General features: G+C 54.2%; 1 protein-coding gene across 2 annotated transcripts in view; it reads right to left on the minus strand.

Annotated features, from left to right (window-relative positions):
- The window catches only part of Mdga1 (MAM domain containing glycosylphosphatidylinositol anchor 1), a 47,496-nt gene that overhangs the window by 17,473 nt on the left and 11,985 nt on the right, over window positions 1-18,038 (minus strand). For both annotated transcript variants that reach the window (XM_004624181.3, XM_023722492.1), the window contains exons 2-3: window positions 3,734-3,873; window positions 1,338-1,512 (exon numbers count right to left, since the gene is read on the minus strand). In XM_004624181.3, coding sequence (XP_004624238.1) covers window positions 1,338-1,512; window positions 3,734-3,873 — 315 coding nt within the window. The remainder of the gene's footprint in view (window positions 1-1,337; window positions 1,513-3,733; window positions 3,874-18,038) is intronic.

Below are 18,038 nucleotides of genomic sequence, written 5' to 3' on the forward strand. Positions count from 1 at the left end.
CTCTCTCTCTCTCTCTCTCTCTCTCTCTCTCTCTCTCTCTCTCTCTTCCTCACTATATAGTCCAGGCTAGCTTAAATTTACTATGGAGGGCTGCAGAGATAGCTCAGCAGTCTAAGCTCAAGGACCCAGGTTCAATCCCCAGCACCACATGCCGCTCTGGCCCTGCCCCGGGCATGTGGAGCCAGCCACCAAGACCAGGCATGGTGGCACACACCTGTAACCCCAGCACTGGAGAGGCTGAAACAGGAGGATCACTATTAGTCTGAGCTGTGTAGTGAGACCCTGTACCAAATACATTTTTTAAAAAAATTGACTATGGAGCCCAGGCTGCTGCCCTTGAACTCTTAGTGATCCTCCTGCCTCAGCCTCCCAAATGCTGGGATGACAGTCATGCAGCACCATGCCATGCCTGGAAAGATTTTCTTTTTTGACTGATGCCTGCACCACTCACTGATGATGTCAGAACAACAGTAGGGACAGCTTGTGGATGAAAAGTGCACGGGAATTTTCCAAGGTCCTGAGATACGCATATCTTGACATGGAAGGTGTTTACACATATCTGTATATATAAATCATTGAGGTTATAATTTTTATTTATCATTATTTCGATACAGGGTCTTGCTATGCAGTTCAGACATGTAGTGATCCTCCTGTCTCAGCCTCCTCAGGGCTGGGGTTACAGGCATGCACCACCACGCCCACTTTCAGAGCCAGCACGGAGAGCCAGGGGTTCTGGGGCTGACAGGGCATGCAGTACCAGGGATCAAACTCAGGACCTTGCACTTGCTGGGCAAGCGCTTATGTACCCAGCTGTCTCCCCAGCCTCAGGTTATAATTTTTTAAAAATGTATTTGGTGCAGAGTCTACAGGGTTTCAATACATATATCAGACCCATAGTGATTCTCCTGCTTCCAGCCTCACAAGAGTTGGGATTACAGGCACAAGCCACCATGCCCAGTCTCAATCGCCCTTAGTGCGGTACAGCACGGCACACCGGGGATTGAACCCTGGCCACTACACTCTGCCTAAGCAGGCACTTTAGTCCACTGAGCTATCTGGCTGGCCTTTGAGGTTATAATTTTTAAAAAGCCTTTAACATCATGCCACATTTCAGAACTTCTAGAATAAATAAGTGCCCAAGCCTTTGCTCAGATTGGTGGCTAGGAACAAAGGGAGGGTCCCACCAGTAGTGGGGCAGGAAGTCTTCAGAGCTGACCCTGGGACCAAAGCAGTAATAAGAGCTGCTGATGGAAGCACACCGGACCACAGAGGCCTCTTCTCACCCTGCCCCCTTCGGGACCTGACCTCTCGAGAAGGGCTCAGGAGCCCGGACTCACACTGCACATCCACGCGGATGGACTTGATGGCCGGCACACCCACACCATTCTCCGCCTTGCAGTAGTAGCGGCCGCCCTGCGTGCGCGCAATGCGCTCGATGCGCAGCGTCTCATTGAACACCGACGTCTCCTGAAATTTGTCAGATGCGCTGCCCGCTGTCTTGGTCCACCGCACCTGGGCCCGGCCAGGGTGACAACATCAGACCCAGCTGGCTACCAGTAGGGCCCTAGGGCTGACCCCCCTCCCCCACACTTTCCAACAGCGCCCCTGGGGCCTCCCAAGGCCTGACCTGAACACAGGGCCAAAAACCAGGGGACCCAGGTCAGAGGGAGGAGGCTTCAAGCCAGCGAGCCGTCTGCAGCTGGAGCTCCACCCACGGCTCTGTGGACAGACATTTGCCAGCCTCTCCTGCCTTCCTTTCCCTGTCCGTGAAGTGGCCAGTGTTTCCTTCTTTTCCTAGGCTTTCTGGGAGGACTGCATGTTTTGACTTAGCTCCTGGAAGACTAAGAATGTGGAACACATCCTGAGTTATTCCCCTCACACAGCTTAGCGGCCTCACGAGGCTGCTCTTCTCAGCCCCTGGGCAGTTCTAAGTTAGAGGCATCTGAGCAGCTCCAAGACGGCATTCTGCTTTCGACACTGTCCTAGGCCTCTCCCACTCCCTTCTAGGGCTGTGTGTGACTACAACAGGGGTGACAGTCTGTCACTTCCAACATGAGACTGAAGAGGAAGTATTTCCATCCTGGTTTGCTCCAGAGAAATCCTGCCATAAGCAGCCCCATGAAGAGGCACTGGGGGGGGGGGGGGGGGGGAAGGGAAGCCTCAGGCAACACCTAAGCTGCGTCCTCCCGGCCCTGGCTGTGCTTGGAACAAACATGACAGGTGCTCCACAGACAATTGTTGGGATGGACAAGCAGAAGAGAACTGTGAGAGGCCAGCGGCAGAAGTAGAACGGGCAGGATGTACTGAGAGATGCCGGGGAGGCCGGTCTGTCCAGCTGGAACCCAGGGCATGCGGGCCACAGCACAGGGATGTGACAGACGAGGAGGGGGCCGGGTGGCAGAAAGTCTGCAGTTCCACCTTTGAGAGCTGGCAACTTGTGGGGAGCCCCTGAGGGCTTCTGAGCAGAGGAATGATGTCACTTGGGGGTGCTTGTGCTGGCACCAGAGTGCAGTAATGGATTGCGAGGGAGAGGGAGAAGGAGCCCAAGCGGCAGGAACAACAAACGCCCTGGTAAGAACAGAATAAGTCCATACACGCACAGCCACAGCCGTGGGTGGCGCTTCCGTGGAGCTCACTAGGGACACAAGCCAATGGCCGGGGACCCTGGAGGCCTTTCACGCAGAACCGTCCCCACTTCGGTAGCCATACCTAACCTAAACCCAGTGGTTCGGGTTCCCTTCCTACAAACCTTGAAGAAGGAATGAGCTATGATCATAGTTTCAAATGGAAAGAGTCTATAGGGCTTCCCTCCTGCTTCTGATCCTGTCAGGGTCAAACATACCAGAGTCATCGCTAGTTCCCAAACTGGCCATTTAAAAAAAAAAAAAAAAAAGGATTTTCTATTTCACTGTCCTTCCTGGGATCCAAGTCCCACCTTCCTGCAGCTATGAAAGGTCCCAACAGCGCAGCAGCAAATCCCACCCAGCCCTGCAGCCCTGGTCCTCCCACCTCCTCGCATCACTCCTGGTGAGGAGGCTGCATCTCCCCGCTGAGCAGCACGCTCAATCTGAGACAACATCCATCTGGCATTTCCAGATGTTTGTTTTCTGGTTCTTTCTGATTACTTGGAGTCTTTGAACCTCCAGAGTGTGAGGCCTGCCTGCTAGAAGCTTCCTGAAGTAGACGGTTCTCTGTGTGGTCAGTAACTCTCACCACTCCAATCCTAAGGATGGACACACCCACAGGAAGTGTACTAAGCTCTAGAGAGAACACTGGTTCTGGATTCAAATTCCACGTCTGCCCTCACAAGAGCTGTGTGACCTGGGGTGCTTGCTTAACCTTTCTGAGCCTCAAGTTCCTCAGCTGTAAAATGAGACTGTTAATGCCTGTGGGATTCAGAAACCAAACTCTAGGGAAAGGTGTGTAACTCCAGTTTGGTGTGTGGCCAGCAGTCCAGCCTCCAGCAGGGCTCAAAGGCTCATCTAAACATTTGCCTGCTTACTGGATACCAAGAATAGAGCAGAAATAAATGATTCTACATTCCTTCTTCCACCTCAGCCACCAATTGTTTAAGGTGAATAAGCCTACAGCGGCCAGTCCTTCCCCACAGAGCTCATCCCTCAGCTCTTTCCCAGTCTGCTCTGCAGCTCTAGCGCTGGCCCCCTGCCTCTCAGACTCTGGTCCCTGGCGGGTGGTGAGGATGGGCCTGCTCCCAACCGGGGCACGGGCTAACCTGTGGTCGAGGGTGCCCGGTGACCAGGCACTGCAGCATGAGGGTGTCCCCCTCCCGGATGGTGTAGACACGCTCACTGATGTTGTCCTCCTTCACCACGCACGCCTGGCCCGCGTGCACAATCTGGGCCTGGGCCGGAGCTGGCAACAGAAGGCAGGCAGGACAGGGGAGGCTTAGGTTGAATGCACTAGGTCAGGGGGGTTGAGGCTGCCTCCCGAGGGTATTCCACGCTGCTCCTCAGGGGCCTGATCCCCTGGGCTCCAGAGAGGATCCTCCCAGGGTCCCAGGCCAGGGATTTAGGAAAGGGACAACCCAACATGTGCCTCTTGCAGGAGAGCTGTGCCCTTTGATGAGGGGCTGTGTGGCCTGGAAGGATCGATTAGCACTCAGTCAGTCATAGTGGCCTCCAGCTCCCTGACACAGCAGGGCATCCATCCCGCAGCTGCCAAGAGGCCCACAGCACTTGCCCTCCTGAGTGGGCCCTTTGCAAGTCACCCCCTTGCCACCACATCCGTGCTTGCACATACACGCACGCACTCCACAGCGATCTCCTTCCTGCCTGGGGATGGGCTGGGGCTCCGCCTCCTGTACGCAGCCGCACTTGGCTGCTTTCCCTCGACCCGACCCTCAGTTTGTCCCGACAGCACTGTTCTCAGAAAAGCGCTTGCCTCAGCCTCCATTCCATGTCACCCTCACCACCTCAGGACCCTCTTTCAGACAGCAAAACCCAAGATGCCTCCCTGGTCAGTCCACAGGCTGCACTGTCCTTTTTGTTGGTCACTTGTCTCCTCTTGGTTCCCAGGCCTGTCCACCATTTGTTCACCTAGATAGAGAACTTCCCTCCAGGGTGACAGAAGCTCTAGGAAGACAGGGCCTCCTGCCTGCCCCCTGACCTCTCTGACAGTGCCCAGAGCCTAGGATACGACTGGAGGGGCTCAGTGGGAAGATGAGCAAAGAGCATAACCCCTGCTAAAAGGCTCACAGAGGTGAGATCAAAGCAGTATATGAGCCCTCTTGCTTCCTCCAGGAAGCCTTCCAGGAGCGATGAGCAGGCACTTTCCCGTATCCGGCCAACATATACCTGCCCCCCAAGTACACCAGTAAACAGTAGGCCCAAGTGTCTGCCAAGTGCCGAGTTCTTGTCTTAGACTTACCACTCCGTGAGCCTCACCTTGGTATCCCCAGTACAAGGGCTCATACAGCACAGGTGCTCAGTTCATGTTGAATGAGTTCATTACAAGGATTTCCTATGAGGAGGTTCCTAAATCCTGGATGAGACATACAGATTGCCCAGAGAGCTGATGGCTCACACCCTTACTCTCAGCACTTGGGAGACAGAGGCAGGACTGCCGTGAGTTCAAGGCCAGCCACAAGAAGAATGAAAAGTGCTTGGTAGGACAGCACATGCTCTACAGGTGCCATATGTAGACAGCCCCCTCTCTGAACAGATGGGACAGGCACAGGCCAATCGAAGTGTGGGGCTGGGGATATAGCTCAGCAGCATTAAGTGCTTGCCTGGCAAATGCAAGGTTGAGTTCGATCCCCGGTACCACAAAAAAAAAAAAAAAGAGGAGAAAGAAGAGGAGGAGGAAGAAGAAGAAGAAAAGGAGGAGGGAGAAGGAGGAGGAAGAGAAGGAGGAGGAGGAGGAGGAGGAGGAGGAGGAGAAGTGCGGCCCACAGAAGTAACTGTCGGCTTCAAGAGAACTCCGGGGCAGCCTGGGAGTGGCACAGGCGATGTGTGACCCTGTAAATCTTTGCCAACAGCGGCGGGTTCTGCAAACAGTGCAGCTGCCCTCCATCAGTGTCTGGAGGTCCAGGGGCCCAACCCGCTTGCTTGGCAACTCCACTCACCTCTCTAAGCCTGTTTCCTCATTTCTAGGAGAGAAGCTTGTTCAGTGATTTCCAAGTCTTTGTGTTAATTAGGTAATCAGCACAGAACCCTGATGTACAACACACACCAGGCTCTGGGGACGAGGCCTGGCAGTGTCATCCTCTGCTGTGAAAATGCACGAACACCGACACGGGGAAGAGATAGCCACCCGTGGTCAGAGTCCCCAGAAATCTCATCAAGAAACAAGCTAGCAAGAGACGCTGTGCTTGCGACTGCTGATAAGGCCCAGAGGCTGTACAGATGTCTGCAAGAGGCCTGCGGTGCCTCTCGATGAAGTCAATGTCTATTCAGGGGGTCCCTCTGGGAGCTGAGCTGCAATCTCAGCCACTGTGGCTCGACCATAGCAAGGCGAGGCTGTAATGACAGACGCTTTGGTGATGATAAGGAGTACCGCAAAGCAGCTGGGGGGCAGGGGGACTGTCCCAGAGCCTGGGTGGCACAAGCCGGGGAAGAGGGGCCTGGCTCACAGACACAAGGCCTCTGGTCACTTGGCCACTTTGTCTCCTTCCTGGGGATGGGGCATGAGGGAGCACCAAGGGTGACATGCTGAAGATCACCTATGCCCCTTGTTGACAGTAACTGTGAAGATTATCCAACTTGAAAATGGCAGCAGCACTGTGGAAGAGATGTGGCCATGATGACAAAGGCCTGGCCATGTAGCTGTGCACTCCTGTGTCCCTACTGGATGGAAATGAGCTCGTGCCACACCACACAGCGGGTACAAGAGGAACCACAGTGGCTTTAGAGCCAAAAGCAGACACGACTGGCAGGGCCATCAAGAGCGACAGGAGTAAGGAAACGCTGGGATCTATACAATGGAGCGTTCCATATATGTGAAGAAAGAAAAAAAAAAAAAACAACTACAGCGAGGCCCAGCATTGTGGACCACCACAAGCATGAAAGAGCCCAGACACAAGAACATACATAATGCATGAGTTAATTTATTCAGGATTCACAACTGGAAACATGAATCTTACTGTAACAGACGCTTCACGGAGACTGCCCTTGGGTGGGACAGGAAGGTCGTGTGAGAACTTCCCTGGGGCAGACAGCTGGACGTTCTTGATCTGAGCGCTGGTTACACAAGTGGATGGACGCACACAGAAAAACACAGCAAGCATTTGCTTAAGATTTCACCCCAAGTTATACTTCACTAAGGAAGAAAAAGCGCCGCCAGCCTTTGAGGTCATTAGCCATGAGAGTCAGCAAGAGAATGCAGACATCATTCCAGTTACAAACACTTCACAGGGCTGGTTTGGTTCTAGGTATATACTTCCTTCTGGAACAAGCACTCGCTTGTCCAAAGTCCAGGGTCCCCTCGCCTTACACTTTGGCCTTGACATTTTAATGTGTCTCCTGCCCTCCCCCCCCCCCCGAGATTTGTTAACATGACTTTCCTCTCTTGGATGCTGCTCACCCCTGGAATGGCTGGAATCTGTTTAGGAGCCTGGACCCCAAAGGATCCCCCCACCTGACCTCAGCCACCACCCCTGACACCCCACGAAGCTGCTCCCACTAGCAGCAGTGGATTCAAAGGCAACCGAATCCAAGGCACCATAACATTCAGCCTATCAAACAACAAATGCTTCTGGCCCCGGTGCCGTGCGGGGCCCCAGCTCAGAGAACATCGTGGGAACGTGGAGAGTAACCAGGAGAGCAGCAACAAGCAGGATGAGTCCAGACAGTACAAGGAGTGAAGGCGGGGAGAGAAGTCCGCTCCAGAGAGGGGCGGGAGACCGGTAATCTGGGACTAATTCCTGGCTCTGTATCCACTAGCTGGGTGACACAGGACAAGCTACTTAACCTCTCCAAGCCTCAGCCACTCTGTTTGTCAAATGAGAACAACAATGCCTTCTCCCACGCCTGGGTGAGGGTTTGATGCAATAGATGTAAACCATTGGGCCCAATAGTAGGTGCTCTTTCAACAAATAACAACCCTGGAAATGACAGAAGCAAGGTAAGGGGACAAGAGACCTCCTGCCTGGGCCCACCTCCATCCCAGGGGTGGGGACGCTCAAAGCACACATGGAGCCGGCACGAATCTGGTCTCAGCTCAGGCCGAGGGCCCCTCAGGGCTGGAGAGGAGGAAGGAGGAATGCAGCCCTTTCCTCGGTGTCCTTCTCACGCACTTGGCTGCGTGGTTTTCTGCCCATTCTTTAAGCCTCAGTTTTCTCATTGGTGACATGGAGTTGCCATGAGGAATATACAATCTGGCTCTCATAAAGAATTCCAGGAGCTGGTGAGATGGCTCAGTTGGCTCAGTGGTCTAAAGCACCTACTTAGAACAAGCTTGGCAAAAGCAGAGGGACCGCGGTTCAATCCCCCAGCACCACATGCCAGCCAGCCCCGCCCCCTGGTGGGCTGAGCTGGCCACACACGCACACACACACACACACACACACACACACACAAATAAATAAAAAAATTAATAAAAAAATAATAATAATTCCAGACAGTGCCCAGCACATAGCCAGCCACCAAGCATTGGTTTCTTTCTTTCTCTTGGTAGTACTGGGGTTGAACCTTCCCACTGAGCTACATTCCCAGCCTTCTGAATTATTTATTTTGAGACAGGGTCTTGCTAAATCCCTAAGTGGCTCAAGCTGGGCTCTAACTTGTGATCCTCCTGCCTCAGCCTCCCAGAGTGCTGGGATGTCGGGCTGCGCCAGCTCGGCACTGATTTCCATACGTGGCCCTGCGCGCTCCTGAGGCCCTGCTCCCCTGGGGCCTGTCCACCCAGGGTGTGAAGCTCCTGACACATGGCACGCCCCAGGACCCACTGCGCATTCCAGCTCCTTGCCTGGGTTCTAGGGCAGATAGGACAGATGACAGTGGGCCTCCTTCTCACAAGGGGAAACTGTGGCCCAGAGAAGAAAAGCTCCGTTCAAGTCAGTGAGACAGTAACAGAGCCCAGACTTTGACCCAGGCCTTCCACCCGCTAGCTGGGGGCTCTGCTTCCTGTCACAGGCCTCGTGGACAACAGCCCCCCTTCTGCAGCCCCCAGGGGAGCTGTTCACATGCAGACCCCGGGTTCTTGAAGCACAAGCAGCAGGAACAGTGCTGGAACTGACTTTCTAGTGTGGAACCGCGGGATCTGTACTCGGAACAACAGACTCCACTGGACTCCATCACCGCTGCTTGAGGTGACAAGGACTGGTGAGGATTTTGGAATCTACTATGTTCCTGTCTCTCATCTATGAGACTTTTTTTATTTTACTCTCTTGAGCTCTGGCAAAAAAAAAAAAAAATTGGGAAGAAACTTTGCCTCTCCCAGCCTGTGTCTGATACCATGCTCGCTGAGAATCCACTGCAGATTTTCATGACCAAACAAAGATGCTCAGTGCTGTCAGTGCACAGCAGAATCCACACACAGAAGAAGCTGGGCATGGTGGCGCGGGCTTATAATCCCAGCACTCTGAAGGCTGAGGCAGGAGGATCGTTGCCAGTTCAAGACCAACCTGGGCTACACATAGTAAGCTCAAGGCCAGCCTGAACAACATAGCGAGACCCTGTCTCAAACACACACCACAGGGGCCAGGGAAGATAGCTCAGTAGAATAAGTGCTTGTCTGGCAAGCGCAAGGGCCTGGGTTCCATCCCCAGGCCTGCCAAAAAAACCACAAAAAAACAAAACACACACACACACACACACACACACACACACAAAACCTCTGATAAGTCCTACAGCAAACAAACCCATGGAACTCAATTTTCATCTAAAGCTTTCTAGGGCTGGCATGATAGCTCAGTGTACTAAGTCCAAGCTGCGTAGTGAGACCCCGTATCATGTACCAAATACATTTAAAAATAATAATAAAAAAATAAAGCTTTCTGAAATACACTCGACCAGAAAACCCTTCCTTCACAGAGTACCTCTTAATAAATGAGATGTCGTCATGCTTTATATAACAACACAAGAAGGAATACACTGCTTCGACAGGCTCAGTGACCCGGGTTCTACCCCCAGAATGCTGTGCCCGTCCTGCCCCCGGGGATGCTGTGACGGGGCATGGTGGCACACACCTGTAATCCCAGGGCTGGGGAGGCTGAAAACAGGAGGATCACTATGAGTCCAAGCTGTATAGACACCCTGTAGACCCTGTACTAAATATATATGTATAAAAAAAGGAATATAGATCCCACATGCAACACAAAACTCACAGGTGTGGGCTGTGTCCCTCGCCCTGCCTCACGGGCTGCGCAAGAGCAGCCCCTGAGCTCACTCCTTCCTGCCCCCAAAGTGTACCCACAGTAGGCTCTTCCATGCCTAACAAGCAAGCCACAAGCCTTGGGACCCTGTAAGGCAAATTCCAACCCCGCACCGCCTACCGTGGTTCCAAAGGGCTTTCTCCCTGGGACTTCCAAAATGGAAAACTTGATTTAAAAGCCCTTCAGCCTCCCTCCTACCCTGCATTAAAAAAAGATTGATTATCTGTGCTGGGGGTATAAAGGGCTGATTAAAAAGAACTGTGTGTGTCTTACATTTTAAAAATCTATTACAGGGTTGGCGCAATAGCTCGACAGTCTAAGCGCCTGCTTGGCAAGCGCAAGGACCTGAGTTTGATCCCTGTATCACATGCTGTGCTGGCCCCAGAGCCAAGCATGGGGGTGCACGCCTGTAATCCCAGCCCCGAGGAAGCTGAGACAGGAGGATCACTACAAGTCTGAACTGTGAAGTGAGACCCTGTATCAAATACATAAATAAATAAAAAGGCAAGGGTCTGCTAGGAGACAGAGAGGGACTGAAGTAAGCTAGAGACCTCTTAAGTCTCGGGTCTCCTCCTACCCCCATGCATGTGATCATAACTGTAACACACTACCCTCTACTGAGCATTTACTCTGTGCCAGCACTGAATTGAGCACTTTATTATTGCCCATAATGAGGCTCTAGTTGTGCCCATTTTCCAGATGAGAACACTGAGTCTCAGCGAGGTTAATTAAGTGAGTGGCCCAAGGATGCCCCTCTGGTCTGCAGTCTGCCTCACTCCATCACTCTGAAGCCAACTCCTCCACAGACTCCCACGCCTTGGGAGCTGAGGCCACAGGGCTCAGGGCTCAGTGCTCAGGCAGGGCTTGCGGACACCATCTCCAGGCCGCTGTTTGGGCCAGTCTTTTGCAGGCCACCTTTTCCTCCCCTTCTTGTGACACCTCTTGCCCTCCTGGCTCCTGGTCCGTACATGTTTATTGATCTTTTTATGCATGTAATGCAGATGGACACTTAATAATTTAGCAGAGTTAACAGTGCTGAAATATTAACAAGCTCTTCTCTTTTAATTAGCTACTCTGAGAATGGCGGCTGGGGACCCGGAGGAGGCCCTCCCAGGAAGGCACCGGCTGGTCGGCCTGGGCCTCCTCCTCCAGGAGACAGGCATGATACTCCGAGCCTCTCTTGTGACCCTCACTCAGGCCATCAGGCCTATGCCTTTATCAAGAATCCACCTTGCCCTCCGTGCAGCCTGCAGCAGGGCAGCTCTGCCCTTTACACAGCCGAAGGAAGGCAGCTACAGAGCTGGCCGAAGCCTGTCCTCTGTCCCCCATCCCCTCCCCCCAACCCACAGGTGGACCAGGTAGCTTTGCAGGAGCCCTTGGAGTCTGGGGGAGGCTCCAGTTCTGGACCCAGAAAACCAGATTGAGAAGCCGGGTGTGGTGGCGTACACCTGTCTTCCCAGTCCTAGGGAGCCCGAGACAGGAGGATCGCTACCAGTTCAAGGCCAGCCTGGCCTAGGTAATGAAACCCTGTCTCAACAAACTAAAATAAGAAAAGAAAACCAGTTTGAAACAGGCTGACCAGTGCCCCTCTGGTCAGGTCACCCTAACACAGGTCACCTTGGCAGGAGACACCAGCTGATTTGTGGCACATCGCTCTCTGGTCATTGGACCCAAGTGCAGGTTCATTCCCTCTCCATCCTCCCTCCCCTCCCAAGGCCCCAGGGGACACACACTATCACCTTTTAATTTGCCATTGATTCACTGATTCCTTCTGTAACATTTCCAGAGCACCTATTACACCAGACACCTCCTGCCCTGGGCGCTAGGATGCAGAGCCCTAATGAGACTGAGCCCTCCTCCCGGGAGCAGCCCCTGCCGGCCCCAGCCACAGGCCACAACAAAGTCCGTGCCCCACCTCGAGCCCTCTCTTGCTAATCGAAACCAAACCCGCATTCAAGCGACCTCCCCTTTGACTGCAAAAGCATCTGTCCTCCAGCCAAGTACATGTATCTTTGACCTGTGGGTACAAGGGCGCTGTCACGGAACATGGCAAGCAGCCATAGCCGCAAGGATCACCACGCAGGCTGTCACCCTGTCACCACAACAGAGCACAATAACAAGTGCCGCCTCATCATCAGACGAGCGAGCGGCCGGCTGCTGTTTGCAGGGCCGGCCTAGTTCTGTTTGCAGATGCTGCAGCTTCGGGAAGCGGCTGGTACTCGGACCAGCCCTGCTCTGGGGAGAGTGGTACCCAGCGAGTCTGTACCCCAGCCCCAAGCAATAGCCAGCGCTCATGAGGAGGCACACAGGGAGAGAGGGTGGAATGATAGAGTCCTCACTATGCATGGGCAGAAGCCTCATCTACCTACCCACTTACGGAGCTCTGGGCTGTCTACACAGGCCACAGGAACAACCCTCCAGATGAAGAACCTCAGGCCCCCTGAGGGGAACCATGAAGGGACTGTCTAGTCAGGCACAGCAGTGCACGGCGGCTGTAACCCCAGCTACTCGGGAGGCTGCGTCAAGAGGATTACAAGTTCCAGGCCAGTGTGGGTAATACGGGGACTTAGCACGACCCCCGTCTCAACACAAAGTGAAGAGCTGAAGGGGTAACTCAGTGGCCCAGCATCCGTATAGTGTGCACAGGCCCTGGAGGATTCCAGCCCCAGTAGTGCCAAAGGGGTGGAGCTTTCTTTCTGGTAGACCCCAGGACACCAGGATCAAAACCTTGATGAAAGGGACAAAAGGTCCCTGTGGCCACTGCAGGGAAGCCATACGCAGAAAAGAGCTCTGTGGGGCTGGAGGCTGTGAATGAGTCTGTGGTGCAGCGTCAGGGGCAGGAGAGGCCTCCCCCTTCCTCAGTGAGCTCGGGCACTGTTGTTTAACCTCGTGAAGCCTCAGCGTCTTCTGAAAAATGAGGGTAGTGGGAGGAACTGCCTGCCTTGTACCAGGAAAAATTTCTGGGTTGTAAGAATCAACCAAGGTGACATGCATTGGGCACAGTGCCTGGTACATACTCAGCACACTTCTGTTCAGTTTCCCCTGGGTAACAGAGCTCAGGACAGTGATGGGGGGCATGGCACTACCACCCCTCAGGGAAGAGAGTGGTTCCCAGCAACCCAGGACCTGAGTCTCCTTGGCCCAGGAATCCAGAGCCAAGGACAGAGTTGGGGTGTCGGTCAGACTCTTGGCCCCCTGAGTAGGTCCACCCTGGAGCCCAGCCAGCCCCCTGTAACCTGTTCCTAAGAGCCCAGGCCAGCCACTATGGACAAAGCATGCTCCTCACCCCCACCTCAACACCCAGATGTAGGTCCCCAGTCCAGCATGCAGACCTAGGCCGATCTCAGGCCAAGGGACTGGGCACAGCACCAGCTTGGCTGAAGCAAGAAGTCTCCAAGTCTCCACCGAACCCCCAAACTCAGTGGATCTAAGGGATCAAATAGGGCTCTGCACGAGACTCATGGAACTGAGACCCACTTGGAAGCCGGGGATCTGGCCCAGGCCTGCGTATGGGGCCTCAGGGGTCCCTGAACTCACATGGGCCTCTCTGTGGGGCTTGAGCCCTCTGGTAAGAATGGGCTGGTGGCAGATGGGTGGGAGACTTTTGTACCTGGCGTGGTAGAAAAATCACCAAGCCCCACATCTTCTCATATGAAACAGAAGCCAACGATCAGATTCAGGGTGTCTTCATTAAGTTAGGTGACGTACAAGAAAGTGCCGAGTAAACTGTAAAGTTCTGCCGGATCCGCTCTCATTATCATTATGTGCTGAGAGGCCCAAATATGGCTCTGGGAAGTGAAAATTAGAAGTTAAAAGGCACATCGTAACGCACCTATAAAGCCTGGGCAAATACATGAAAATGATAGAATGCACTGTGGCCGGGCTGCACGCAACGCCAGCACAAACTTCCGGAGCCGCAGCCCAGCAGAGCAAAATGAGAACCGTAACACTGTTCCTATCCTGTGACCTATTAGGCAATCTCACTTTGGGGAAGAGGCCCCCAGGACATAATTTAAAAAAGGAAAAAATTCATTCGCATAAGGGAATTCATGGCCCAACTGTTTAAAAGAAAGGGAAATTGGCTACCCAGCCACCAGCAGGCGAGAGACAGTGACCCAAACCCAGCACATCGATGCACGGGGTGCTCCGTGGCCATTAAAAGTGACAGGTTTGAGGGCTCAGTCAATAGCAGGAGACGTGTGCAGGAGATAAAGTCGGTGGAGAAAGCAGAATGGACCACTGTTTACTGCTATGTAAAAATATATTGACAGGTATGGGCAGGGAATTTAGAAGGAATAGTTAATGCCTGACGGTCACTGGGTTGCTTCCCCCCGTCACGAAGTTGTTTAAGTGGATAATAATAACGATAACAACCCTGAAAGCAAAATCAATCTTACAGCTAGGACAGCAGGCTGGGCCTTCACCCCTAGCACAGAAGGGGAGAGGTGGGAAGGTTGGCACAGCTGGGGTTGGGGGAGCTCCTACTGCCAGGCAGCACCCCAAGCCCCCCACCCCGGGGCGCTGTGGGATCCCAAGTCGAGCAGCAGCCTCTGGGAAACACCGCACACCACTGTCACCTCACCACCAGGCACTTCTCAAGGCTACCTCTGCACTGCAAGCTCAAGATCCAAGCAGGGCAGGTCTTCTTCACCCAGATACCAGGCAGGGGCCACAGGAGAATCAGCTCCAGGGTCTAAAAGCCAGGGAGCAGCAAAGCAGGAACCTGGCCAGCCAGATGTTCTTCATCCATTGACATCTGGCAACCCGCACTTACTGACCCCCTGAACCCCAAGTGCTGCTCCTGCCCCCCACACCTGTGCGATCAGGAACACACTGTCTCTCACTCCCCTGTGGTCGGCCAAATCTGGGAGCTGCCACATCTTCTCCCACACCTTCCACCCACACCCAACCCACCAGACAGCCCTGTCCGCTCCACCTTGAGGACTGAGCCAGAACCCATTCCCTGCCTTGGTCACTGCTCCTCACGACCTACCTCCTCCCTTGCCTTGTGTCCTCTGCTCTGCATCAGCAGCCAGAGGGTACCCTGAACAACACCAAGTGGGTTCCCATCTCTCCGCTTCTCAAATCCCAGCTTTGGCTCTCCTCTTACTTGGAGCCCAAGCTGACGTTCATTCCACAGCCTGCAACACCCACTGTCGCCTTGACCCCTCTCCACTTTGTCATTCCCCCAAGAAGGCCAAACCCCAGGGCCTTTGCATCTGTCATCCTCACTGGAGCTCTTCCCTGCATTTCCTTTAGCCTTCTTCTAAGACCACCCCCTTAGGACGGGGCCCACCCTGCCTTCCTCCCTTTCCATCCCTCCCCATGTTCTGTGTGTTCTTCCCAACACGCATCAGCACCCAGCATATTAAATATTCACTTTCTCTTTCTTTGTCCCTTCAAATATCAATACCCCAGGAGGTGGAAATATTCAATCCCTTCCAGGGATGATCAATCTCTCCCCCACCCCAAGAGTCAATTCAGGAAACATCAAATTTGGGAACGTGTTTTCCTTAGCATCAGGTATATTTAGAAATCAGGAAATGCAATACCTGCTGTCCTGTTTGAATATTCACTCATTTTTTTTTCCCTCACTGAAGGGTTTCTCTCCTTTTTTGGCTAAAATTTTAGAAACCACCTAAGAGGTATGCACGGTAGGATCTGATTATAATACTGAGCCTCTGAACAATCTGTAAATGACTTGAAATCCAGTTGGTTGGGGGAGAAAAGTGAAGGGGGTGTGGTGGGGGAGACTGGGTTGGAGTTCATTCACCCCCATGGACCACAAAGTCACTGCCATTAGGAGGCTCCTGGGGGCCGAAGGCTTGGGAGGGAGGAGGGAGGCCGCTGGTGCAGAAGGACCTGGCTGCAAGCAGCCTGGAATGGATAGGGAGGAGGGTGGCGGAAAGGGCTGCACATACTACTGTCTCCCGCAATGTAGAAAGTAGCTAATGACACCTCCTGGTTCCTCCCCAGAAGGGAAGCAGCAGCAGACCTGCACTCCCCACCCTTCCCCTCACCGAGGCCGTCTCCTGTCTCCTTCCCACTCTCTAGAAATCCAAGTGTCACTTGCCTGGACTGGAGGGTGGGCTGTTAGGGGGTTGGTGTCTGTGTGACTCAGCAGTGACAGCAACGTCTTCCTGAGCCCGGGTGGGTGCCAGAACCCCTCTCAAAGCGAGGCCTCGCCCCGACAGCCCGACTGCCTCCCTCTACTCGTCCCTCCTCCCATTTAAGGCAGGCGCTATCATTAGCACTGTATTGTGGGTAGGGAAACTGAGGCCACAGGCAGCGGGGAGCCGGGGCAGAGCTGGACCCCAGATCTGCTTCAGAAGCTCCCACCTCCCCACCCTCCAGCCACACCACCTCCTACGCCCCCCACACCCCCGCAGCAAGACACATGATTCCTCAGCTTTGATATATTTAGTTACATGATGCTGAAATTAGACCTCGGTGGTGTCATGCAGCCTGGCAAGTCATGTGCCATGGCTGACCTCAGAGCTGAAAGCAGCTAAGGGCTCAGCGTGAAGAGCACCTCTGGCTATGCCCCTCCCCAGGGTCATGACTGGGCAGTGGGGCTGGGTGGGGGCCCTTGGCCCACCCTTCCCAGAACCCTCCTCTTCCGTTGCATGGTACCCCCCTTCCAGGCCTGGGTCCTGATAGGGTGCAAAGGGCTCAATGGGGCCCAAGAATGCTAACCTATTTACAGTGTCTCCTTGGAAAAAGGGGCTGCAGAGGCATTGGTCCAAAGACTCCCATACATCAGGGGCTCCTGGGTCTGACGTAAGAAGGGGCAGGGGCAGAGAGGACAAGGGCAGGGCAGGAGGAGAAGCCTGGGCACTTGGTGGCACTGACCATGACATCCAGAAAAGAGCAGGCGGTTGGTAGACACCAGCCAGAGCGCTCACCATTGCAGGTGCTCAAAAGAAACTTCCTGATCAGGAACCCCGTGAGCCTGGGTACACACCGCCAGTGGGACAAATCAGGACCCCAAGTCAGGAAGACAAACCGAGCTCCGTGTCTCACACTGGAGCCTTGCAAAGGCACTAGCTGCCCTCTGGGGTTCTGCAGCTCTGTCCCCCTCCCCAGCCCAGCCTCCACCCTGGCACACGCACAGCGGGTGAGCATACACCTGGCACCGGCCCCAGAGCCCGAGAGAGAGGCTCTGAGCGGGGGGCTTTGTGTTTGTGAAAACCAAACCCACAACTGAGCTCTCCGGGCCCCGCAGGCCCCACCCTCCCATCCTCACCCCCCTGGGAACCAGGGGGCACCAGCTGCCACCCTGGCTGGCAGTGGAGAGCCAGGGGCCAGATCAGGTTGGCCCCCCAGCCCAACCCCCTTGCTGCCTGGAATACAAATCAGAGGGAAATGCTCTCCTCTGTTTGAACAAATTGCTATGGATTCCTCCCTGTCTCTGGTCAGGGCTCGCAATGGGGGATATTTTCACTTGCCGACTGCTAATAGACTCAGGAGAAGCTGCCGGATCGATCGAGGCCGGGAAAATTAGCCAGGAGCTCCAGGCCGGCCTTGGCCTGCCCCTGCCCCCACATCAGGCCTGCCGGAAGGGGCAAAGGGCAGCCATGCCCAGACTGGACATAGCAGAGGACAGAGAGACTGGCAGACAGCCGACCCAGGTGCCCTAGGCACGGCCACCAGGGACTGGCTGCTGGTGAGTAGCAAAAAAGTGTCCCAGAGAAGCCCCCACGGAGGTCTGCAGGGCACCCCATGCACAGGCACGCATCCATGCACTGTGTGCCGCAACACCTAATGTGTGCACACACCTACTGTGTGCACACTCACTCTGTCTGCACATGCATGGACATGCAGACACAGCGTACCTGTGTGCGGTAGAAAGAACAAGGGACTACATTCGAGCTCCTATCACTGTCCCTGGTGAGAGCAGCTTGTGTCCTGCAGGGGTACACATACACATACACATACACATACACATACACATACACATACACACACACACACACACACACACACGATGAGGTAGAGGCTGCAGCCCATACAGTGTAACCCAGCCAGCCTCCAACACTGACACCCTGTTCCCCAAAAAAGAGGTGAGGGCTGGTGAGATGGCTCAGTGGTCTAAAGCACCTACTTAGAACAAGCTTAGCAAAGCACAGGAACCGCGGTTCAATCCCCCAGCACCACATGCCAGCCAGCCCCACCCCCTGGTGGGCTGAGCTGGCCACGCACACAC

Source organism: Octodon degus, unplaced genomic scaffold, assembly GCF_000260255.1.
Source record: "Octodon degus isolate 3935 unplaced genomic scaffold, OctDeg1.0 scaffold00005, whole genome shotgun sequence".
Lineage (NCBI taxonomy): Eukaryota > Metazoa > Chordata > Mammalia > Rodentia > Octodontidae > Octodon > Octodon degus.